A 19,262-nucleotide genomic window follows, 5' to 3' on the forward strand; every position below is an offset into this window, starting at 1 on the left:
GCCCCCCTCAGGGGGTAGGTTGGGGTGCGACCGAGCTCTTTGCCGGGGCCGGTTTTCGGCCAATTTTGTTACAGGGCTGATTTTGCAGCTAAGCTGCATAAACAGCCCTGTAACAAAAACAGCCTCCAGGGGCCCAAAACCGTCCCTCACCCTTGCGACGCACCGGGGGATTGCCCAGTGCCTGCAACGGCCAGTCCGGCCCTGCGTGCAACATACTACATAATAAAGAGCCGTGGTTGTAGGTTGTGGCTCCCTTCCCAACACGGTATTTGTAGCCGGTAAATATGTTAAGTCTGAAAATATATTTTCTACGACTTTATCGTGGGCCACACCTATTGTGTAACTGGTTTCTGCACTCAATAGCCAGGTGTGCGCTTTGTATTTCGATATTTTACCCGCTGCTATCCCTCCCGTTTATGACTTCTGTTTTTTAGTTTTGGGCACCTTTGCACCTCTAACAGCACATTCAAAGCACTGAGCACCTCTGAGAGCACTTTCACAGCACTGCACCATGATGCCGTGAAGGACGCTGTATATGAAAGGATGAGAAGGATAGGTCAGAAACGGTACAAGAAATCTCTGCATTGCAAGCAAAATAGCATTTTGTTGTTGAAGCACTCCGCGGACCATAATTAAAAGCGCTTCAGTTCTAGCTGTACCGCTTCTTGGCAGTTGAACGGGATGTTCCTGACTTTGTGGGCAACCGGTACCGCTCCATCTTTTTAGGACGATCTTGTTGGAGAACTTGCTCAACTTCCTGATCTGGTCGCTGAAGACAGTGGGGAACTCTGCTAGGAGTGAGGATGGCATGGATGTATCCTCTGTTAGTAGCACTTGCGTGTCACCGCCTGGGTTGAGCTGAATACCAAGAGCACCCTCGTCGGCCCAACCCAGAACCGATGGGCCCTTTTGTGCCACGTACAACTTCGCTGTAGTGTATCGTCCTTTGAACACGAACAGGGGCTGCCTGAAGCAGACCATGGGGATCCTTTCTCCCGTGTATGTGGCTGGATTGATGTCAGTGGGGAGAAGATGATCACCCACCACTTGGGCGAAGTCTCGATCCCAGATCTGTTTCTGGATGATGGTGTAGGGCGATCCTGAGTCCGCTACCATAACGACGTGGACGCCGCCTATGGACAGCTTGCAGGAGGGTTTTTATGTTGGGATACCCCCTATGCCCAGGATGTAGTTGTCGATGTAGTCGTCGATGTACAGGATGGTGTCCGGGTCTGAAAGCTCCGCCCCCTCTTGATCCTCGGAGACGTCCTGGACGTATTTGACCGCTGCGTGTCTGGGTCTCCGACTGCAAACCTTGCCGAAGTGTCCTGTGATGCTGCAGAAGGAGCACTTGACGTGAAACGCCGGGCATTTTTTGTCATTACCCATATGGGAGTGGCTGCCGCATCTGTAGCAGGCTCCTTGTTTGCCTTTCGGGAGGGCGCGACCGGGACCTCTGTTCCTAGACGTAGATGGGGGACGGCGGAGCCGTCGCGGGTTTTGGCGACTGGCGGAGACTGCGACTGCGGTCGGAGATCCTGCACACTGTGGCTTGTGGTGCTGTGTCTTTTTTTTTGCAGCCAGGGTGCACAGTTTAGATAACTCTGCTCGTTTCACTATGGCAATGATCTCTGGCAGGGGTGCTTCACCACTCACCCAGAGCTTTCCTGGAAACTCGTTTGGCAGCAGTGCATGATGATCTGGTCCCGTATGAAGTCGTCGTGCAAGGTGCCAAACATGCAGTTGATGGCCAGTTTCTTGAGGGCCGCCAAGAAGTCTTCCACTGACTCCGCTTCCGCCTGTTTCCGTTGGAAGAAGTTGTAACGGTCAATGGCCGTGCATATCACGGGCTGGTAGTGACTGCCCAGATCTTCGAGGGCGTGCTGGAAAACATCATCATCTGTTGAGGCCGTGGTTTTCTTTACCATCTGGTCGTAGACGCGCAGACCCTCCGGTCCTAGGTTATGTAGCAGGATCTTCTTCCACCGCTTACTGGAGAATTCCTCTTCGCCTTCGTCCTCCAGTGCTGAGAGGTAGTTCAAGAAGTATCCTTTCCAATCGGTCCACTTCATGGCCGGTTCCCCAGGCTTTGGTAGGAAGGGCACAGGGTTGGCTAAGGAGAAGTTCTGGGCACACATGGTGAGTATGACGAGGACAGCGGTGACGCTGTGTGGTTCCTGTGGAGCTCGGGAGTTCCCGCTGGCTGGGAGGATGGGGCTAGCCTACATAGGCTGAGGGGGTCCACTACAGAGGTTGCCGGCCGCCTCGTGTAGGTAGTGACAGCAGCTGTGTGGTCTTGTGGTACCCTGGGTGGGAGGATGTCCACCCGGAGTCCCTCTGTGTAGGTAGGCAGTGAGGAACCCTACTCTTTGGAGTGATGGCGGTGTAGGTGGTGCGCGCCGATATGCGCGGCAAGCTTGCCACGTGCGTAAGGGAATGCCACATAGAGGTATGCTTGGGGTTGTTCCCTTATGCACTGCTTCTCACTGTAGGTTATGGCTTTTTTGAATGCCCAGGCCTGGTGGTGGTGCCTTTGGTGTGCACAACGTGTATAGCTGGTTCATCAGAGACTGGGGCCAGGAGGTGGCTGCTAGTAGCACCAGCAGCGCAGGGCAGGATTGTGAATGCCTAGATCTGGTGGTGGGTGCCTTTGGTATGCACACTGTGTGGAGCTGGTTTCACAGACACGGGGGCCAGGAGGTGGCTGCTGGTAGCACCAGCAGGGCATGAGTTTGTTGAGCTTGCTTGGTGCCCCTCCCCCCGCGTGCCGAAATGCACGCCGATATTCAAGCACGCGGGAGCCGCACTCAGTGCCAGCACGCATTTTAACGCCTTGAGGCAGAAGCACTGCCTCGCTGTTGGGTTTGCCACCTGGAGCGGAGGCCAGGAGGGGTTCAGAAAATGGTGCGTCGCTCCTCCTAGTCAAGGGTGCCGGATCTCCCCAACCTTGCTTCTGTGGTGATGTGCGCCGGTCCGACCACCTCGTTACCACTGTGGAAGTGGACGAAGCGCCCCACGGAAGGATGACAAGGCTATAGGGGTGACTTGAATAACTTTATTGCCAGACTATGCTGTACAAGGGAGAGCAGCTCCGGTGCCCGTCCCTCGATGTGTCCAGCCCCCGCGTCACGACCCTCGCGATAGCAGGTGCTGGGCCACGTTACTCGGGGAGATAGACCGCCAAACTACACCATGGGCCTATTCCACCGTAACGCGCTGCAGAGTTGATTTTAATCTAGTCACATGTACAGCACAGCGATGTTCACCAATGGTAACAAGCATAAAACTGTTAAAGAGCATACAACTCCAAAAAGAAGAACTCCAAAAACTGCGCAACTATTCCTTTACTTTTTTAACAATCGAGACACCAGCGCTTCACTTTAGCATACCACGGGTGCCGTGATTGTTGAAAATGTGAAGAAATAGGTGCGCAGTTTAATATCTCAGTTTTTACATGTTATGCTGATTTTCAACAATTGCGGCACCGGCGACATGTTAAAGTAAAGCACGGGTGCCGCGATTGTTGGAAAAGTCAAGAAACAGATTATAAAACCCCAAAACTGAGGTATTAAACTGCGCAACTATTGTTTTACTTTTACAACAATCGTGCCACCCGCGGTTTGTTAAAGTAAACGGGGTTGCCGCGATTGGTGAAAAAGTATAGAAATAGATTCTTTTTTTAACTGTTTACTTTTTCAACAATCCTAAGAGCATCCAAAGGGGGACCATTGTCTTTTATCACTATGGTGCACCGGCAGGTCCAGATGGAGAATAAAACATGCATGACTTGCCCAAAGCCCTGAAAATAATTGCGCTCGTTTGCCAGAAACGTAGAAAGTGCACTCAACCAAGTCACCACCCATCATGGTGACACCCCGTTTGCATACTGATGAAGTTTACAACCAGAGACAATGGTCTGATATCAATAACAGCGGCGGGGGCTGGGCGGTGGCAAAGGCGCACGATAAACAGCGCCATCATTTTACATTAGGCAGCCTTTCACTTCCACTGCACATCGAGGGGGCCCAGCTCCGGTGCATCCTCGCGCCGCTGCTGTTTGCCTGATCTCAGACTTGCAAAGAGAAGCATTACGTCACGTATTTAACAAGCATTTGCAATGTAATAGGTATGCATTAGGAAAGTTTGAGCTACTGGTCTGGTAAATGACACATTTTTTATTTATGAGTTGGTTTTGAAAATAGCTAAATTAATAGCTTTGTCATTTACAATGCCAATACTTTTATCTTTTGTAAATGGGACACCTATAGCATTTCTAATGCAACATGTTTTGTATTAACGTGACTTAGATGTATTGATATTACAAATAACAATGGCTTTTAATTTTTTTAAATAATTAATACTTAAATAAAAGTTATTGTAATTTATAATGGCAATAGCTTAAACTTTTGTAAATAACTTTTGTGAAGATTATGTTCAGTGTATTTTATTGTGATGAAAATACAAGAACAGAAGTGAAATATTAACATATTTTTGTGACATTTGTAATAAAGCTTGAAACATTGAGAGAACATATGTGAACCAGTTGTTGTTGAATGGTTGCACAGATTGATACTGTGGTGGTGCTGAGTGATGTTGTGGTGGAGACGAGTGATGCTGTGGCGTTCAGTGATGCTGTGGTAGCGCATAGTGATGTTGTGGTGCCCCTGAGTGATGCTGTGGTGCCCCTGAGTGATGCTGTGGTGCCCCTGAGTGATGCTGTTGTGGTGCCATAGATAGAGTGAGGGCGATAGATAGCTAGAGGGAGGGCAAAAGATAGATAGAGTAAGGGCGATAGATAGATCGAGTGAGGGCGATAGATAGATAGAGTGAGGGCGATAGATAGAGCGAAGGCCATAGGTAGAGTGAGGGCGATAGATAGATAGAGTGAGGGCGACAGATAGATGTGTGTGGTTGTGTGTGTGTGGTTGTGTGTGTGTGTGTGTGGTTGGGTGTGGTTGTGTGGTTGGGTGTGGTTGTGTGTGTGTGTATGGTTGTGGGTGTGTGAGGTTGTATGTGTGGCTGTCTGTGTGTGGTTGTGGTTGTGTGGTTGTGTGTGGTTGTGTGTGGTTGTGTGTGTGTGTGGTTGGGTGTATTGTTGTGGTTGTGTGTGTGTTTGTGGTTGAGTGTGTTGTTGAGTGTGTTGTTGAGTGTGTGGTTGAGTGTGTGGTTGAGTGTGTGGTTGAGTGTGTGGTTGAGTGTGTGGTTGAGTGTGTGTGGTTGAGTGTGTGTGGTTGAGTGTGTGGTTGTGTGTGTGGTTGTGTGAGAGATTGTGTGTGTGTGTTTGTGTGGTTGTGTGTGTGTGGTTGTATATGTATGCTTGTATGTTTGTGTGCATGGCTGTATGTATGTGTGTGTGCAGTTACAGAAGGATGTATGTGGAAGAGAGCAGCAGATCAGCACAGCAGAAGTGAACAGGGAGTTAGAGAAGGAGGCGGTTTGAAAGAGAACAGCAGATCAGCACAGCAGAAGAGAAGCGAATGGATTTAAAGAATGATTATGGGTGGACGATAGCAGCCGATCAGCACAGCAGAAGATAACATGGAGTTAAAGAAGGATGCGGGTGAAAGAGAACAGCAATTCAGCACAGGAGAAGAGAAGAGACCATGGAGTTTAAGAAGGAGGTGGGGTGGATGAGAGCAGCAGATCAGACCATGAGAATAGAGCAGATCAGACCATGAGAATAGACCAGGGAGTCAAAGAAGGATGCAGGTATACGAGAGCAGCAGATTAGCACAGGAGAAGACAACAGGGAGTTAAACACAGAGGCGGGGTGGAAGAGACCAGCAGATCAGCACAGCAAAAGAGATCAGGGAGTTAAAGAAGGATGCGGGTGGAAGAGAGCAGCAGATCAGCAGAGGAGAAGAGAAGAGAACAAAGAGCTAGAGAACAAGGCGGGTGGAAGAGAGCAGCATATCATCTTGTTAAAAGCGAATAGAAAGGGGATTTGGAGAAGGAGGTGGGTGGAAGAGAGCAGCCTAACATCACAGTAGAAGAGAACATGGAGTTACATATGGAGGCAGGTGGAAGAGAGCAGCTGATCAGCACAGGAGAAGAGGAGAGGGAGTTAAAGAAGGTGGTGGGGTGGAAGAGAGCAGCATATCAGCACAGGAGAAGAGAACAGGGAGTTAGAGAAAGAGGTGGGTGTAAGAGAACAGCAGTTAGGCACATGAGAAGTGAACAGTGAGTTAGAGAAAGATGCTGGTGGAAGAGAACAGTAGATTAGCACAGGAGAAGATAACAGGGAGTTAAAGAAGCATGCGGGTGGAAGAGAGCAGCAGATCAGCACAGGAGAAGAGAACAGGAAGTTAGAGAAAGAGGTGGGTGTAAGAGAACAGCAGTTAGGCACATGAGAAGCGAACAGTGAGTTAGAGAAAGATGCTGGTGGAAGAGAACAGTAGATTAGCACAGGAGAAGATAACAGGGAGTTAAAGAAGCATGCGGGTGGAAGAGAGCAGCAGATCAGCACAGGAGAACAGAACATGGAGTTAAAGAAGGCGGTGGAGTGGAAGAGAACAGCAGATCAGCACGAGAGCAGAGAACAGGGAGTTAAAGAAGGAGGTGGGTGGATGAGAGCAGCAGATCACTCCCGGAAAATAGATCATGGAGTTTTAAAATAAATGAATGTGGTTTTGAAGAGAACAGCAGATCGGCACAGGGGAATAGAACTTTTAGTTTCCAAAGGAGGAGGTGTGAAAAGAACATCAGATCAGAACAGGAGAAGAGAACAGGGAGTTATAGAAGGAGGCAGGATGAAAGAGAACAGCAGATCAGCACAGGAGAACAGAACAGGGAGTTAGAGAAGGAGGCGGATGGAAGATAGCAAAAAGATCATCACAGGCGAAGAGAACAGGGAGTTAGAGAATGAGGTGGAAGGAAGAGAACAGCAGATCAGCATGGGAGAAGAGAACAGGGAGTTAGAGAAGGAGGTGGTGGAAAGGAACAGCAGATCAACACAGGAGAAAAAAACAGAGTTAAAGAAAGAGGCAGGGTGGAAGAGAGCAGCAGGTCAGCACAGATGAAGAGAACATGGATATAAAGAAGGAGGTGGGGTGGAAGAGAGCAGCAGTTCAGCACATGAGAAGAGAACAGGGAGTTAAGGAAGGAAGCGGGTGGAAGAGAACAACATATTAGCACAGGAGAAGAGAACAGGGAGTTAGAGAAGGAGGCGGGGTGAAAGAGAACAGCAGATCAGCACAGGAGAAGAGAAGCGAACAGGGAGTTAAAGAAGGAGTTGGGGTGGACAAGAGCAGCAGATCAGCCCAGGAGAAGATAACAGGGAGTTAAAGAAGGAGGCGGTGGAAGAGAACAGCAGTTCAGCACCGGAGAAGTGAAGAGACCAGAGAGTTAAAGAAGGAGGTGGGGTGGATGAGAGCAGCAGATCAGCACAGCAAAAGAGAACAGGGAGTTAAAGAAGGAGGCGGGTAGAAGAGATCAGCAGATCAGCACAGGAGAAGAGAAGAGAACAGGGCGCTAGAGAAGAAGGCGGTTGGAAGAGAGCAGCAGGTCAGCTCGGGAGAAGAGAACAGGGAGTTAAAGAAGGAGGCGGTGGAAGAGAGCAGCAGATTAGCATAGGAGAAGAGAACAGGGAGTTAAAGAAGGAGGCGGCGTGGAAGAGAGCAGCAGATCAGCACAGCAAAAGAGAACAGGGAGGTCAAGAAGGAGGCGGGTAGAAGAAATCAGCAGATCAGCACAGGAGAAGAGAAGAGAACAGGGAGCTAGAGAAGAAGACGGTGGAAGAGAGCAGCAGATCAGCTCGGGAGAAGAGAACAGGGAGTTGGAGAAGGAGTTGGGTGGAAGAGAGCAGCATAACAGCACAGCAGAAGAGAACATGGAGTTAAAGAAGGAGACGGGTGGAAGAGAGCAGCAGATCAGCACAGGAGAAGAGAACAGGAAGTTAAAAAGGAGGCGGGGTGGAAGAGAGCAGCAGATCAGCACAGGAGAAGAGAACATGGAGTTAAAGAAGGAGGCGGGGTAGAAGAGAGCAGCAGATCAGCACAGCAGAAGAGAACATGGAGTTAAAGAAGGAGACGGGTGGAAGAGAGCAGCAGATCAGCACAGGAGAAGAGAACATGGGAGTTAAAGAAGGAAGCGGGGGGAAGAGAGCAGCAGATCAGCACGGGAGAAAGGAACAGGGAGTTAAAGAAGGAGGCAGATGGAAGAGAGCAGTCGGGTGGAAGAGAACAGCAGGTTAGCACAGGAGAAGAAACAGGGAGTTAAAGAAGGAGGCGGGTGGAAGAGAGCAGCAGATCAGCACAGAAGAGAACAGGGAGTTAGAGAAGGAGGCAGAGTGGAAGAGAGCAGCAGATCAGCACAGGAGAAGAGAAGAGAACAGGGAGTTAGAGAAGGAGGTGGGTGGAAGAGAGCAGCATAACAGCACAGCAGAAGAGAACATGGAGTTAAAGAAGGAGACGGGTGGAAGAGAGCAGCAGATCAGCACAGGAGAAGAGAACAGGGAGTTAAAGAAGGAGGCGGGGTAGAAGAGAGCAGCAGATCAGCACAGGAGAAGAGAACATGGAGTTAAAGAAGGAGGCGGGGTAGAAGAGAGCAGCAGATCAGCACAGCAGAAGAGAACATGGAGTTAAAGAAGGAGACGGGTGGAAGAGAGCAGCAGATCAGCACAGGAGAAGAGAACATGGGAGTTAAAGAAGGAAGCGGGGGGAAGAGAGCAGCAGATCAGCACGGGAGAAAGGAACAGGGAGTTAAAGAAGGAGGCAGATGGAAGAGAGCAGCAGATCAGCATGGGAGAAAAGAAGATGGAGTTAAATAAGGAAGCGGGTGGAAGAGAGTAGCAGATCAGCACAGGAGAAGAGAACAGGGAGTTAAAAAGGAGGCTGGTGGAAGAGAACAGCAGATCGGCACATGAGAAGAGAACAGGGAGTTAGAGAAAGAGTCGGGTGGCAGAGAACAGCAGGTTAGCACAGGAGAAGAAACAGGGAGTTAAAGAAGGAGGCGGGTGGAAGAGAGCAGCAGATCAGCACAGAAGAGAACAGGGAGTTAGAGAAGGAGGCAGAGTGGAAGAGAGCAGCAGATCAGCACAGGAGAAGAGAACAGAACAGGGAGTTAGAGAAGGAGGTGGGTGGAAGAGAGGAGCAGATCAGCACATCAGAAGAGAACAGGGAGTTAAAGGAGGAGGTGGGTGTAAGAGAGCAGCAGATTAGCACAGGATAAGAGAACAGGGAGTTAAAGAAGGAGGTGGGGTTGCAGATAGCAGCAGAACAGCACGGGAGAAGAGAACAGGGAGGCGGGTTAAAGAGAGCAGCAGATCAGCTCTGGAGAAGAGAAGTGAACAGGGAGTTAGAGAAGGAGGTGGGTGGAAGAGAGCAGCATAACTGCACAGCAGAAGAGAACATGGAGTAAAAGAAGGAGGCGGGTGGAAGAGAGCAGCAGATCAGCACAGGAGAAGAGAACAGGGAGTTAGAGAAAGAGGCGAGTGGAAGAGAACAGCAGATTAGTGCAAGAGAAGAAAACAGGGAGTTAAAGAAAGAGGCAGGTTGGAAGAGAGCAGCAGATCAGCACAGGAGAAGAGAAGAGAACAGGAAGTTAGAGAAGGAGGTGGGTGGAAGAGAGGCACAGATCAGCACAGCAGAAGAGAACAGGGAGTTAAAGAAGGAGGTGGGGTGGAAGAGGGCAGCAGATCAGCACAGGAGAAGAGAACAGAACAGGGAGTTAGAGAAGGAGGTGAGGTGAAAGAGAGCAGCAGATCAGCAGAAGTTAACAGGGAGTTAGAGAAGGAGTTGGTTGGAAGAGAGGGAGGGCGATAGATAGAGGGAGGGAAGGCGATAGAGTGAGGGCGATAGATAGAGGGATGCGATAGATAGAGGGAGGGTGACAGATAGAGGGAGGGTGATAGATAGATAGATAGAGGGAGGGCGATCGATAGATAGAGGGAGGGCGATCGATAGATGGATAGATAGATAGAGTGAGGGAGGGCGATAGATAGATAGAGTGAGGGAGGGCGATAGATAGATAGAGTGAGTGAGGGCAATAGAGTGAGTGAGGGTGGAAGAGTGAGTGAGGGCGGTAGAGTGAGTGAGGGCGGTAGAGTGGTAGACTGAGGGCGGTAGAGTGAGGGCGGTAGATAGATAGAGGGAGGGCGATAGATAGATAGAGGGAGGGCGGTAGATAGATAGAGGGAGGGCGATAGATAGATAGAGGGAGGGCGATAGATAGAGGGAGGGCGATAGATAGACAGAGGAAGGGCGATTGATGGGTGTGTGAGGGGGTGTGAGGGTGTGTGAGAGTGAGGGTGTGTGAGTGTGAGGGTGTGTAAGGGTGAGGGGGTGTGTAAGGATGTGGGGGGAGTGGGTGAGGGTGAGGGAGTGTGAGGGTGGGAGGGAGCGTGAGGGTGAGAGGGTGTGTGAGTGAGGGTGAGAGGGTGAGTGAGGGTGAGTGGGTGTGTGAGGGTGAGGGTGTGTGTGAGGGTGAGGGTGTGTGTGAGGGTGAGGGTGTGTGTGAGGGTGAGGGTGTGTGTGAGGGTGAGGGGGTGTGAGGGAGGGTGAGGGTGTGTGAGGGTATGTGGGGGTGAGGGGGGGTGTGAGGGTGAGTGGGGGAGAGGGAGTGTGAGAGTGAGAGGGTGTGTGAGGGTGAGAGGATGTGTGAGGGTGAGTGAGAGTGAGGGTGTGTGAGGGTGTGTGAGGTTGAAAGGGTGGGTGAGGGTGAAAGGGTGGATGAGGGTGAAAGGGTGGATGAGGGTGAGAGGGTAGGTGAGGGTGAGAGGGTAGGTGAGGGTGAGAGGGTAGGTGAGGGTGAGAGGGTAGGTGAGGGTGAAAGGGTGGGTGAGGGTGAGAGGGTGGGTGAGAGTGAGAGGGTGGATGAGGGGTGAGGGGGTGTGATGGTGAGGGGGTGTGAGGGTGAGGGTGTGAGGGAGGGTGAGGGGATGTGAGGGTGAGGGGGTGTGAGGGTGAGGGGGTGTGAGGGTGTGGGGGTGTGAGGGTGAAGATGAGGGTGTGTGAGGGTGAGGATGAGGGGGTGTGAGGGTGAGGATGAGGGGGTGTGAGGATGAGCGAGGGTGAGGGGGTGTGAGTGAGGGTGAGGTGGTGTATGATGGTGAGAGGGTGTGTGAGGGTTTGAGGGTGAGAGGGTGTGTGAGGGTGAAAGGGTGTGTGAGGGTGAGAAGGTGGGTAAGGGTGAGAGGGTAGGTAAGGGTGGGAGGGTGGTTATGGGTGAGAGGGTGAGGGTGTGTGTGAGGGTGAGGGTGTGTGTGTGAGGGTGAGGGGGTGTGAGGGTGAAGGGGTGTGAGGGTGAAGGGGTGTGAGGGTGAAGGGGGTGAGGGGGGAGGGGATGGGAGGGTGAGGGGATGTGAGGTGAGGAGATGTGAGGGGGTGTGAGGGTGAGAGGGTAAGTGAGGGTGAGAGGGTGGGTGAGGGTGTGTGTGTGGGTGTGATGGTGAGGGGGTGTGTGAGGGTGTGAAGGTGAGAGGGTGTGTGGGGGTGAAAGGGTGTGTTAGGGTGAAAGGGTGTGTGAGGGTGAAAGGGTGTGTGAGGGTGAGGGGTTGTGAGGGTGAGGGGGGTGTGGGGGTGAGGGGGGTGAGGGGATGGGAGGGTGAGGGGATGGGAGGGTGAGGGGGTGTGAGGGGGTGTGAGGGTGAGAGGGTGTGTGAGGGTGAGAGGGTAAGTGAGGGTGAGCGGGAGAGAGTGAGCTAAGGGGTCGGAAGAAAAGTCTGCAGGGGAACAGAGACAGAAGAGAGATTTACAGAGACAAAGGGAATGAGAGGAAAGGGCGAACGGAGGAGGAAGAATCGGACTTGGGAAGAGAAGCAACAGAGAGCGGGGACATGGGTGGGACATCGAAAGCAACAAAGAAGGCAGGTAGCAGGCAAATGGTGTTGCGTGATGTGCACAGGGCGGGGGAGCGGCAGCCTTTGAAGTGTCTGATGCGAATTCTAATGACCCCGTCCCTCCTCGCCAAAGTTCTTCAGTGCTCTGTTGAAATATTTGTAAATGCACAGTGTGGGAGTAAAGGAATACTAGGAGCGCAAGCCGGGCAAGTGTGTGCTTGTAACTGGTGTAGTGCTTAGTGAGGTGTGTGTCAACAGCAGTACTGTGTGTGTGGGGGAATGCAAGTGCCTATAGGTCATTGAGCTTGCATTGCTGTTAACGCTGCAAATGGAATGGCCTCTAGGCGCTTGTATGAACAGGGTGCTGGTGAGAGGTCTCGCTCATGGTACTGTAAGCACTTGTATGATGATTGTGTGATGCTGATAAGTAATTTTTTAGCACTGCATACTGAATGGCCTCTAGGCGCCTGCATGAACAGGATGCTGGTAAGAAGTAGTGATTTATTTGCAGTGCAGTCTCAATGCACCGTATGCACTTGCTTGGTAAGCGTATGATGTTGAGAAGTACCGAATGATTAGCACTGCATTTTGAAAGGTCTCTTGGCTCAGGCAAAGCGGCGATGATCCTGCAGGAAAAATATGTAAAATGCCTGCCGAAAGGAAAGGAGACCAGAAGCGAGGTGGAGAGAGGGGGGGGGCTGAGGCAAATGGAAGGAAGTGACAGAGAAGGCGAGGGCCTGAGGCAGCCGAAAGGAAGGAGGAGAAAAGAAGATGGAAAGGAGACAGGAGTAATGCAGTGCTTAATTTGGAGGAAAAAAAACACCGTCGCTCAGGCAAAGCGGCGACGATCCTCCAGGAAAAATATGTAAAATGCCTGCTGAAAGGAAAGGAGATCAGAAGCGATGTGGAGAGAGAGGGGGGGGTGCTATGGCGAACGGAAGGAAATGACAGGGAAGGCGAGGGCTAGAGGCAACTGAAAAGACAGAGGAGAAAAGAAGATGGAACGGAGTTAGGAACAGAGGAAGGCTAATGGAGGGAGACAGGAGTAATGCAGTGCCTACTTTGTAAAACAAGCTCTCGGCATGGCTGTGGCGGGGGAGCGGAGCGGGAGCGCATTCCTTTGAAGTCTGATGCGGCGGGCTGGGGAGCGGCAGCTTTGAAGTCTGATGCGAGGCACAGACAAATGGGGCAGTGGGGCAGAGCCTGTCGGGGAAAGCACTCCAACGTGAACTCGAGCGACCATATGGAGAGGGAAGGGGTGTGCTGGCTGGTGAGTTTAATGCCCGTGGCAACAGAGGGAGAGTGCAGCGCGCGCGCACGAAGTGTCTGGGAGCAAATGGAAGCTCTTAAAAAAATGCGTGTGGTTGTGGCAGCTGTTGACAATGCGCGTGATTGTGTCCACATGAACTATACATGATCCGCAGTTGGTAGAGATTTTGAACTGCCGACTGTATACTCGCCTATCTATCCCTGCGGGATAGAATAGTCGAGACCTAAAAACTAGGAAAACAGGACAAAAAAAGTCACCTGCAGTCGTAGCTCAAACTCATCAAGCGCCCCGATAGCAATAGAATAATAAATAAAAAAGCTGCAGCGTGTTTATTTTTGCATCGTGCTTTAAGGTGAAAGCACAATGCAAAAATGAACACGCTGCTGCCTCGGCAGGAAAACACAGAGTTTGCCGGGATCCCCCTGTCCTCCCCGTGACCCAGTGCGCCTCTCAGCTCCGTGCCTGCTTCAGGGCTGTACTGAAGAATTTTCTTATCTGCTTGTTAAAATAAACAAGCAGATCCCCGTAAGCACTTTAAGATTTGGAAGAGATGGGCGGACTACAGGGACCTGTTGCTAGACCCCCCAGTGGAACCAGAGGAGGATCTTTAACTCCCTGTGGCCGGACGGCCCCGTTCCCCCCCCCCCACACACACACTTACCACTTTGAGAATTTTCATCGACACCGTCCATGCACACATGCATAGGGTTAGGGTGGGATCCAGGGGAGGGATCCGGGAGTTGGGGATGAGTGGATAATTTAGTGTTAAAGACAGAGATGATCGTTTCTTATGACCTTGTGCTGCAATGATTGTTGACTGAATACTCAATTCTATTTTCTTGATTGTATCGGAATGTCTGATGGTACCTTCCCGATTGTGGGGGTCCGTCTTATTACATATGCTCATCTTTGTCAATAAACTTGTTGTGAAAAAAAAAAAAATAAACAAGCAGATAACAAAGTCTTCATGACAGCCGCAAACCAGGCCGTGGTGTCCGGAGGGGCTGTCCGAAAAATGGACAGGGTGGCACCCAAAAACACTCCTTTCCATTGGGAAGCCAGTGTTTACCATAAATGCTGACGCTACCCAATGGAAAAGAGGGGCGGGGCTTAGAGTCTGTTTTACAAATCTTGTATTTACAAGATCTCTCGCAGAAGCGGAGCAGGGCTCTGCCCTGCCACGCCCAGGCGAGACCTAAAAACCACTATGGCCTGAGCAGTGTGGGTAGGCGAAGAATTCTGCTTTTCTGGCGCAGTTCACAGAGTTTTGGCCACTGCACGCTATGCACAGAGTACTGAAAAATGTTGCTAAATGACGCTGAGTTTTTTCTCACGCACAGCTCGCCAACGTTAAGTTGGCAAGCACGAGCGCAAGAAATCATGTACTAGGCCACCTCCTGGCTAGATTTCTGAATGCGGGCTGTCACAGCAGGTCGCTACCGTACACGTTGAGAAAGCTGCTGCTCGCATTGACGAAGCCGCCGCTCGAGTAGAAAATTTACTCGAGCAGCAGTAAGAAGCAGCGCCCTCTCGCACTCAGCGAGGGAGAAACTCCTGGCGCTAAAAATCAGCACTATGAATCAGACTCCGCCGCTCAGCACTTCGTGGAACACCATGTAGTGCGACTCTGCGAACTCCGCCCAGGCCTAGTGAGCAGCAGGTTTGGGGAGTGGGAGGGATGGAGAATGATATCCCAATCACATTGGGAGCAGAGGACGGGCACAGATTAAGTTGAATCAATCGTTGCTTGGTACCTGCTCCACTGTAAAGAACAGATATGATGCTTGCAGTGCACTGATCTATTAGAAGGCTTGTAAGAAGAAGGGCACTCAATTGATTACAAATGATAAGCAACGGGCGGGCTCAAAGCCCTTTTTTAAAACAAGAGAATCTCGCAAGCGATACTTATGCGTTAGCACATGCCCTAGCAGGCTCGACTCTAAAAGCAGCTAGCTCACAATAATTACAACTCGACCAAAATGCCCGAAAAATCTCCCTAAACATCTGTAGTTAGCACAAAATAAAAGAAGTTACTTCATCCTTCTGCACTGCACGTTTGAAAAACAAGCATGTCACCATGCAGAATTGGATGAAGTTCAAGAAGGAAATAGGTTGGGCCGCCCAAGTTCTCCTTTCCCAAGAGAACCGTTAAGGCAGCAGCCTGCAGTGTCAAGAGATGAGTTTGAACTGTGAGTGGGTAGGTGACATGAAGTTCAGCCCTTAGGGCCCCACTGGGTGCTTCAGCTGCACAACCAGTTTTCTGGTTTCTTCTGTTTGTGATGTGTTGCTCATTGGGTAGAGCGTTTATTTGCTACGTGAACATTCCTTTTTAGGGTTGCTGTGTTCCTTTGTACAGCCAGCTGATCTTATTCAAATCCTATTCAAAACATGTTGTTGTAGATAGAACCTTGTGATTGACTTGTCTATGCAAATTGTTACTTTTCTTGGCCCTGGCCCACAAAATTATATTCAGGGCTACTGGAATTATGTAATTCTGCGGCTGTAGAGTTATCTGCACAATTCTGGATTTGCTATATATTCAAACATCTGCATAATCTGCGGGTGTTAAGCAAAAAAAACACCGTTTATTTTTCGGACTAATCAAAACTTACTAAAATGGCTACCATGCATGTTGCAGCACAGTGGCTGGTCACCTTTCAGTTGCTGTTTGCTGCATTTAGGTGTTAAACTGACACGAATGAGGTACAAGCTTTGCCTGGGCACTGTTCACGTGTATAAAAATGGCAAAATACTAACTTAATACTGCAACAAAATGTGTCAGATTACATGACATAATTTGCCTTTCCTTGTTCCATAATTTTGTCAACCCAGCCACATAATTTGGTCCTTGTCTGCCGCACAAATCCAGTGGGCACTGTTAACATTATACCGTAGTCCTCAGTTATCATTCGCACTGACGTCACAAAACCCCAAACTGTCTTTTCTTTGAGACCTGTGCAAATAAGGGTCTTTACTCAATTCAAACCACTAACATGGCACAACTAATATCACACAACTTTTAACCTGTCCTATAACAAAACAACCAAACACAGTAAACATATTAACCCTGACCATTAGTGCCATCATTAGAACATACACATCTAATCATAAGCAATCCTAAACTAAATGGAGGTAACAAGTAATTCCAACCCTAAAATAAACGGACCACAGTACAATTAGTGGTTATCATATAATTGTACCATAAATATAATGCAACTGGTAAGTAACCCTTTATATTAACCCCAGATCAACGCTTCACAACAGCGCAAGGGGTAACTAACACAAATCTAGCACAAAGCGCAGCCCACACAATCAAAGCATGACACAACACACCTATAAACCTTAATCTTACCGCAACATAAATATGTCAACACAAATGATAAACCAATCACAACCCCAAACCGAAACCATTACAAACACAATCAAATTTATAACACCATCACAGCCCGCAACCTGAACCAAAACATAACAAAACTCCTATTAAAATGTAGCCCTACGTAGCACCCCTTAAAGGACCATCCAGTGAAGAGACAAAGAACACCTCTGTTTACCCAGCCCTTTACCGCTAACAATTACCAGTAGCATTATAGAATGTTTCTTTGTTTGGTGTCTACTGTGGTTTTGCCATGTAATGGGACATTATTCACCCAATGGACCCATGTAAGGCCTAAACATACTTAAACACAAATCTAATCCCCCATTTTAACCATAACAAATATAACTCGCTTCCAACACCTACCACGAGCCCCAAACCAAATCAGCAAACACCACAATGCAAATCATAACACAACACACCACCCATAACTTAAATATTATACTTCACATCTAGTAACACAATCGCAACCTTACTCCACAAGCTATAACCTAATACAGAACAGAACTGATATAATAACATAAGATTACATACAGCCTGAACCATCCCATAACCCAAGCGTTGACCTGCAGCCCTACAGTACAACTCTCCAAAGCAGAAACACAGCACAAGATATTAGAACTGGGAAGAACAAATGCTGCTGTAGACCAAGCCATGTATGCATGCACGGCATGTAAAGTATGCACGCGCACTACAGATACATAGTGACAGCTTGTCCTGCAGCCCGAGAGGCCTCGTCGGCGACTGCCATTTACTAATACTGAGATAAGAAAGCCTTGACGTAGCCTCGTACGTCACGGCATGCATGCTTATCGCTGCACTTCTCCCATTTGTATGTAGCACGGTCACAGAAAACAGAGGAAGGGGGTGGTTACTGAGGTAACACCGACTCCCCAATTATCGCAAACATTAAATGAAGTGAGACCCACACTTACTGCGGCTTCTCTGTCCCTGACGGGTGGTGGCTGGTTCTGAGCCCAGGATTCCGCTGTCTGAAAATCCTCCTAACCACGCCCCGCCTGGCCGCGCCCTCTCTGCTCTAGCCACGCCTCTTCTGCAATAGCCTTTCCAACCAGCCTCTCTCTAGTGAAATCTAACCCGCTCATTTCAGTGTCATAAGATATTTTCGTTGGCTGAGGAACAGCGGTTGGAGGGCATAACGGAAAGAAGGGGAACTCGGGGCTTGATTTTGGCGGAGGCCAGCTGGGCCCAGGGGCACACATCTTCAGAGGGGCTCACGAAACTCTCTGCATTAAGGTCCTATTAGCTGCAAAGGTTTCAGAGTGCTTTTTAGTCTCGATTCCCTCAACTGCTTAGGCCTTGCTAGTATCCGGCCCAGGGCTTTAAGTGGGAAAAAAAACATGGGGGGGGGGGGTCTCTAAAAGGGGCAGGGCAAACCTCGAACTGGTGTGGCCTATCTAAGTAGTGGCGTGGTCTAAATAAAGATAACTAGTGTAGCAGTACCCCCTGCTCTGACAAGCTGTCAGCTCTAGGAGTCCGCCGTCCCGTCCCCCCCCCCCCGCCCCCTCTGCATGGCAGCCCAGGCTGAGACTGCTTCCCGGGCGCACACACAGCCGCACCCGAGTACTTCACAGGTCTTTAAAAGACCATTTGCATGTTAATGATTCTTTGTTGTTTTTTCACCCCTTCTTAGAGCCCCTGCATCTCCACACTTCCTACTACTGTGCCCACGGACGTTTTTTTCAACAGTGCAAATGCTCCCTCCTCCCCTTCGTCGCCCCGTGGGTATACCAGGGGGTGCTTGTCGCCAGGACACTGAAGAGGCCCTTCTGTGACTTTAACACTGGCGGTAAACACGCCGAGAGGCTTGTGGTGTTCCAAACAACTGGGCGATGCTGCAGGCCAGCGTTGCAGCACACAAAATCAGCCTGCTGTTCTCACACTTGCAAAATAGGGCTGTCACATCCTCGTTATAATGCGGTCACGTAAAATTTCCTTCTGTGCAAACACGTTTGTATTATTTCACGTCTGACTTTTGTTTGACTGGCTCTTCTACAAGCAAGTTTCCCATGATCAGAATTCAAGAAGAGAAATCAAAATGTAGGCAGTTTCTCACACGAAGTGGTTTAAGCTCCTATATGATCCCACTAGAGTCACCAATGATCGACATAATGGTGCGATGAAAGCACACTACCAAGGAGTTGTGGGCACTCTAGTTGTGCCTCTGATCGAGCTGGTGTGGGGATGCCATGGGTACTGGGAGCACATTCGCTTGATTTGCTTAAGCAGTGCGCACATGCTCACCCGAAACACCAACAAAAACCGGGACGTCTGGTCACCCTACCGTTGACCTTTGAGGCCTGAAAATAGAGCCCATTAGAGACCCCTTTCGAGGCCCCCCAAAAAAACTGGGGGTGCTCAGACCCCCACAGACACCCCCCACTTAAAGCCCTGATCAGGCCTGAAGTTGTGCGCACTACAAGCATTTTCGTCTTAATGATGGCTATCATTTGAGTACTTGGAGTATTCTTAACTTAGTAAAGCTCGAGTTACCATCTCCACTTGGATGTAATCAACTTCTTGGAGTCCTTCTTGGGGTCCTACAAGCCCAAATTCATTTGGACTTTCTGCGTACTGGTCTGTCATTGAAGGTCTTAGTGTAATTTTACTTTCTTCTTGCTTGTATTTAGAATGTTCTGTTCATCTTTTCTTGACAGTACTCTAAAGATGGTAGCATTACTTGAGAATTGAAGAGAATGAATCACCACCACGCTCATTCACTGGATAGTGTGCTCCATCATATCCCTTTCAATCTTTTGCCATGTGTTGATCATGACGTTGAGGACACTGGGGAGTGCCCCCAGTTTGTCAATGATCTCTCA

General features: G+C 49.7%; 1 protein-coding gene across 2 annotated transcripts in view; it reads right to left on the minus strand.

The window, feature by feature from the left end:
- The window catches only part of ALDH9A1 (aldehyde dehydrogenase 9 family member A1), a 262,831-nt gene extending 245,375 nt beyond the window's left edge, over positions 1-17,456 (minus strand). The window contains exon 1 of one of the 2 annotated variants that reach the window (XM_078641404.1): positions 17,355-17,456. Coding sequence is in view for 1 of the 2 variants with exons in the window: in XM_078641401.1 (XP_078497527.1) it covers positions 483-513 (31 nt within the window). In the remaining variant the exon portion in view is untranslated. Of the gene's footprint in view, positions 1-482; positions 524-17,354 lie in introns of those variants that run through there. The other variant, XM_078641401.1, reaches the window with a different exon arrangement.
- Between the last annotated feature and the right edge of the window lie 1,806 nt (positions 17,457-19,262).

Source organism: Lissotriton helveticus, chromosome 1_1, assembly GCF_964261635.1.
Source record: "Lissotriton helveticus chromosome 1_1, aLisHel1.1, whole genome shotgun sequence".
Lineage (NCBI taxonomy): Eukaryota > Metazoa > Chordata > Amphibia > Caudata > Salamandridae > Lissotriton > Lissotriton helveticus.